Consider the following 6,000-nt stretch of genomic DNA (forward strand, 5'->3'; position numbering starts at 1 on the left):
ATAGTTAAACACCTTTGTTCCTTTGTGATTTTGTTGCATTTCACTGGCAAACTCCAATCACGAAGGAAACGTTCTATTGGTTTTCACCACTGACTGGTATCAAAGCAGCAGAGCACTACCAGAGGTCAACAAGGCAGCTGGCTGATCGCACTGTATGTTCTTCACCACTGACTTCAGTGAGGCTTCCACAATGCTAGACAATCCTACTATGTCACTGGTTGGCATGCTTGCTCTGCAATTGTTTACCTATTTCAAACATTTTCTACTTCCTTCGATCAGCGGACTTCTGTCCCTCCCATCTCTGCAGCAACTCACAGCTGAAGACTTTGTCTACTGTTATGAAGGAGTTATTCCCATCCTGCACAGTTGAAAATCCATGCATAATTTTTTACTCCCCCAAAACTTAACTACTAATAGCCTGTCGACTGGAAGCCTTGCCAATAGCATAAATAGCTGATCAACACATGTTTTGTAGGTTATATGCATTATATACTGTATTCTTAGAATGAAGGAGGCTAGGGAAAAGAAAATGTTAAGATAATCATAAGACAAAATATTTACAGTACTGTATTTATTTAAAAAAAAAAAAAAAAAAAGGTCCACGTATAAGTGGACCAGAGCAGCTCAAACCCATGTTGTTCAATGGCCAACTGTGTATCTTTCCCACGGACATTTAGTCTATTTTTTACATTGGGATTCACCTAAAAGCACGTTGCAGAAAGCATCTTCTCTGCTAGAACAGTGAAACCTCTTTGCCCCTAAGTATAAAAAGCCCCAAAGCCTCATAAACGGAGTCACTGCACATATAATTAGGATAAAAAAAAACAGGTCATGAAGTGGATGTCACACATATAACTGTACAAACTGACACTAACATTTTCAGAAACAGCATATGTAGTTTCATCAAATTCCAAACCATCCTATCCTTTCTTACACACCTCACAAGTTTAAAAAAACTGAGATATAATCGATGTATAACATCTTGTACATAAGGAGTAGAACGTGCTGCTTTGATACATTTATATATTGTGAATTTACCACAGTAGCATTAGCTAACAGCTCAGTCACATCATAATCGTCATGCATGTTTTACCATTAAGAGCTCTGCTAGAACTGTAGAGGCAAGAAAAGGAGAATTTTTTAGTGTTATTTTAATAACCCGTAAATCTGACAGCATGATTTTGTGTTACTAGATCTAGATGGAGGAGAGGAGGCAGGGAGGAGGGAGCAACAAATGTCCCAGCTACAGCTTTCTTTTTTTTTTAAGAGCTAAATATACTGCAGGATAAATACAGACCCGTAAGTAATACTTAAGAAGTAACTTTGACAGCACAGTGATACATTTTTATAACAAATTATTCACGGAGGGAGTCTGACAGTCCCAACCCCCCTATATTCCCTTCACCTGCACTGAACGAGCAGTTAGAAAACAGGCTCATTCCTTCATTCCAGTCAGCTCTCCTGACAGCTGTTACGTTAATTACAGGGCTGGTCTCACAGGTCTGGGTGAGTGTGAGTGCGTACAGGTACGTGTGTGCGATGACGGCCCAAGCTGAGAAAAATCCCGCACCCGGGATCCCCTTCAGAAAGATGCCTACTTCTCTCCGGAGGGCACCACCTTGTCTCTGCTGCCTCCAGCTCGGTGGTGTTCCAGCGGGCACCGCTGCTGCTGCCGGGCTGCCTGCAACTCTAATGTGTTATTTAATTTTGTAACTACTATTAAGATCTCTAAAGCGTTTTTGTGATGCGCTGGAATGAAAGATGCTCCATAAAATGAAGTTTATTATTAGTATTATTACAGCTCCCGGGCCTAAAATAAAGCAAAATTATAACCACACAGACTTCAAAGGGAAAATCGGAAGCCACATGCGTCTTAAACACAGCCGAGCGGGCAGGGGATGGGCGAGGGCGCGGGGAGGGGACCCGCACGCAGCACACCAGCTCCTCCAGCGCATTAACCCTGCCTGGTCGGGCCACCGGGCACCCGGCCGCAGCTCCCTCCCTCGGGGGACCGGGGCCGGACCTGACTCCCGTCGCAGCTCTCTGGTGGTCCTCGCACTGCCCCACGGGCTACCTCGCTCCCAGCCCCGGCTCCCCGCCTCGTTTCTAATTCCTGCCCAGGCGCCTCAGTTTTCTCCAGAGCGGTTTCTTCCCGTCTCCCACCTGGACTCCCCTACCCCCGCCCCCAATCCAGGACGAAGCTCGTTCCTCCTCGGTCCCTCAGGTCCGGCGACCGTCTCCCCGCCACCCCCCCTTCTCCGTCCGGGACCCGCCAGCCCAGCCCAGGTCTCCTCGCCCTTCGGCCACTTTTCGCTCAGCCCGGGGCGCCGCTCCCCTCAGCCCCGGGGTCCCGCTCGCGCCCGCGCGTCCTCCTCTCCATTTCCTCTCCCCTCCGGCCCCCGGGGCGCCCGGCCCCGCCACCCCGGACGCCTCTCCGCCCCCTCCCTCCTCAGGCCGCCCCCCTCCTCGCAGCCGCCGGCCCCGTCTTCCCCCCGGCCGGGTCTCCCCTCCCCTCCCTCAGCCCTCAGCCAATCCCCCGCCCGGCCCCGCGCGCCCGCCGCTCACCCGCGGACTCCCCGGTGTTGATCCAGTCCGGGTTGGCGATGCTGGCGATGGCGAAGATATCGGCGGCCAGAAAGAGACATCCTGAGATGATGGTCAGTTTATCCATCTCCCCGCCCCGCTCCCCCCACCCCCCGAGCCCCGGGCAGGCCGCGGCCTCACGCCTCCCGCCCCATGGGCCGCCGCCGGGGCCCGGAGTCCCCGCGCCGCCGCCTCGCGCCCCCTCGGCCCCCGCGCGCCACTCGCGCCCTCCGCGCGCCCGGGACCAGCAGCCGCGGCGCGGCCCGCACAGCCGGAACCGCCGCCCGCCCCGGAACTGCTCGGCTCGCCCGCCCCTCACCCGGAAGCGAAGCCTCGGCGCTGTTGAGGCCAGACCGGGTCCCGGGCTGTCGCGTCCCTGCTCTGTTCTCCCGGCTGTGCCGCCCGCCTCGCAGCCCCGGCCCGCGGCCCCCGACCCTCCCCACCGTCCCGGGCTCGGCTGCCCCGGCCTCTAATGGGCTTCACTGTCTCGCTGCCCTGGAGCCGGACTGGCACCGGCCCAGGCCCATTGCCCCGCGCCTACCTGCAGGCCACGCCGCCTTTGAGCTTTCTTGCCAATAATAATGTTATCGTTGTTAATGACTGGTGACAAAATGCCCCTCAGTCTTTAGCCTTTCAAAACGGACACTGGATTGATGGGTGGGAGACTCTGCCAAGTGACCCGGGGCCCCGTACAGCCCTTGTCACCTTGTGTTAACATTGCCCCTTCCGCGTCGTTCAGCTCCAGGACTGCCCCATTTAGGAAATAACTGTCGACACCTAGTGGGGTTACTGGGCTGGACTTGCGAGACAAGGTTCCCAATCTCCGGAAGCTTACATCCTGGTGGGGAAGAGGCAAACATGTTAAAAATTTATCTTTAAAAATGGTCATTTCAGGTGTTGCTTTATGAACTAAATGGGGGTCGGTCTGATGTGGGGGGAGGAGGAGGGCTCTGGTGATGCTTAGGATGGTCAGGGAAGGTTCACTGAGACCACCACTATCGTAAACGCCTAACGTGTGAAGATTTGGGCAGGACTACTCCAGACGGAGGGAGAAGCAAGTGCAAAGAGGATTAGGGGAAGGGACAAGGAAGAGGTTGGCTTGTTCAAGGAACTGTGGAATAGCCTGTTTGGCTGGACGGTAGTATGAAAAGACAGAGAGGTAGGCGGAGACCAGATGTAGGGTTTGGGGAGCCATGGTAAAGGGTCTGGATTTTGTTCTAAGTGCAAGCGAAAGGCACAGGAGGTTTTCAGCAGGAGACTGACAAGGTCTTATTTAATCTGTAAAGATAGTGTAGTTGGGGAAGGGGGTGGGGGGACAGGAATGAAAGGGATACCAGTTAACAGGCAAAGTACTCCAGGAGAGAAAGAAATGTAGCTTTAGCTAGGATGCGAATAGTGAAGATGGAAAAAATGGCTGGCTTTGGGTGTTTTATAGGCAAGGAAAACGACCGACCATGGGGGAGGAGTTGAAACAAAGAAAGGCCTCAGGAATGACTCTTAAGGTTTTGGCCTGAGTAACCAGGTGTTTGGTGATAGTATTTACTGAGTTGAGGCCTGAGGAGAAGCTTAGTTTGGAAGGATAAACAGAAACAAAACAAACAAGACATTGGCATAGTTTGTTGGCAATACAGATGATTTCTCCGTCTATAATTTTACTATCTAGTGGAGGTTGCTTTTTCTTTTGTGACTGACTCTTGGACCAAGTCACCATTAACCTTAACTTTGGATCCAGCTCTTTCTTTCCTGGATAGTCCCCCACGCAGCAAATAAGAGATGGGACAGTCATCTTCTCCTTAAATGCCACATAGGTCATCTCAAGAAAGACCTGGAAGGTTGACATCTGTCTCTATTTTGGGAATGCCTACATGTTCCCAAAACTCAGCAAGTTTCAAATTCCACCAAATCCAACAGCTTTGCAGAAACTTGCAGAGTTATCAGTGTCACCACATAGATTGGGTAAGGAGGGATTTAATTGCTAATCTATAGACTTTCCTCTCCAAACATTGGTCTCCTGGGGGGAAGGATTTTTTTTTTTTTAATTATTATGACACCGTTTAGTTTTCCTCTGCCACAGAAATAGGCACAAGCTGATTGATATATTCCAGGGACTCAGATATGCATATCACATTACTGCAGCAGGGTTTCACTTTTTTTTTTTTTTAAAGTACTGGAGAAGTTTGATGGAGTCATATTCTTGGCTTCTCGTCCAGAGTTTCTATTGCCCAGGCATAGAAGAAACTCCCAGCTTTATAGTTCTGAATTCTCAAATAATGTCCGCTGATGTTCACTACTAGGCATTGATGAGAATCCTGAGGTGAACTGTTGGAACAGTTTGCCTGTGAGTGGTATGGTGATCACTTGATCATTGCGTTTAAAAAATACGAGTGTAAATTCCCTTCTACCTGGGCAGCACTTCCCAGTCCCTCCTACCTCTGCCCCTCTACAAAAGGTTCTGGATCTAAGATAAAAGGATAAAAACAAGCTGTATAATGGGAACTAGACTTATTGTGGTGATCATTTCATGACATCTATGAATATCAAATCGCTATATTGTGCACCCAAAACTAATATGTCAACTATATTTAAATTTAAGGGAAAAAAACCAATTTAGAGTTAAAAAAAAATTGAGAAAATTTTCACCAGATTAATGGCCACAAGTCACTTCAGAAAGTCACCTTCCCATTGCTTCTTTACCACCCAGCGTGGGGGTGGGAGGGGTGGGCAGGGACTAAATACTCTGATTACATATTTTCCATTAATCCTGATTTTAGTCCCATATCTCATTCTCTACTTCCAACATACCTGGTATTGCAGAGTCCTGGATCTGTCCGAGATCTACAGGACAGATCAGTTCCCTTCTCCTCTATATCCCAGTCTACATTTTATTTTATTTTTTATTAAATGTTTTTATTTGTTTTTAGGAGAGAGAGAGAGAGAGCACATGCATACATGAGTGTGGTAGGGGCAGAGAGAGAGGGAGGCTGAGGATCTGAAGTGGGCTCTGTGCTGACAGCAGAGAGCCCATTGCAGGGCTCAAATTCACAAACCATGAGATCATGACCTGAGCCAGAGTCAGATGCTTAACTGACTGAGCCCCCACTCCCACCCCCAGTCTAGATTTTAGTAGAGGCAAACTCTAGGGTTCATGAGAGGTGGTGTGGTGGAGCAAAAAGGATACAGAACTATATTCTAGTCCCCTCCCTTCTACTGACTTGAACTTGGGAAAGTCAGACATTCTGCTTCAGTGGGAGAAGCTCCCCATCTCCTCACTCTCCCTTAAGCAAAGCAGCTGGGGCTATTTCATTCAGAGAGATGAGCCACAGGGATCCTTAAGGCAGAAAATCCTTGGGGACCCAGAAGGCCCCCGGAAGGGATCTATGCTGGCAGCCTTAAGTCATAAATAGCCATTCTGCGGCT

At 49.8% G+C, this 6,000-nt stretch overlaps 1 protein-coding gene across 1 annotated transcript in view; it reads right to left on the reverse strand.

Annotated features, from left to right (window-relative positions):
- The window catches only part of MOSMO (modulator of smoothened), a 61,646-nt gene extending 58,958 nt beyond the window's left edge, over positions 1–2,688 (reverse strand). The window contains exon 1 of the mRNA XM_023246882.2: positions 2,566–2,688. Coding sequence (XP_023102650.1) covers positions 2,566–2,671 — 106 coding nt within the window. The 5' untranslated portion in view covers positions 2,672–2,688. The remainder of the gene's footprint in view (positions 1–2,565) is intronic.
- Positions 2,689–6,000: the final 3,312 nt, after the last annotated feature.

The sequence above is a fragment of the Felis catus genome, chromosome E3 (assembly GCF_018350175.1).
Source record: "Felis catus isolate Fca126 chromosome E3, F.catus_Fca126_mat1.0, whole genome shotgun sequence".
Lineage (NCBI taxonomy): Eukaryota > Metazoa > Chordata > Mammalia > Carnivora > Felidae > Felis > Felis catus.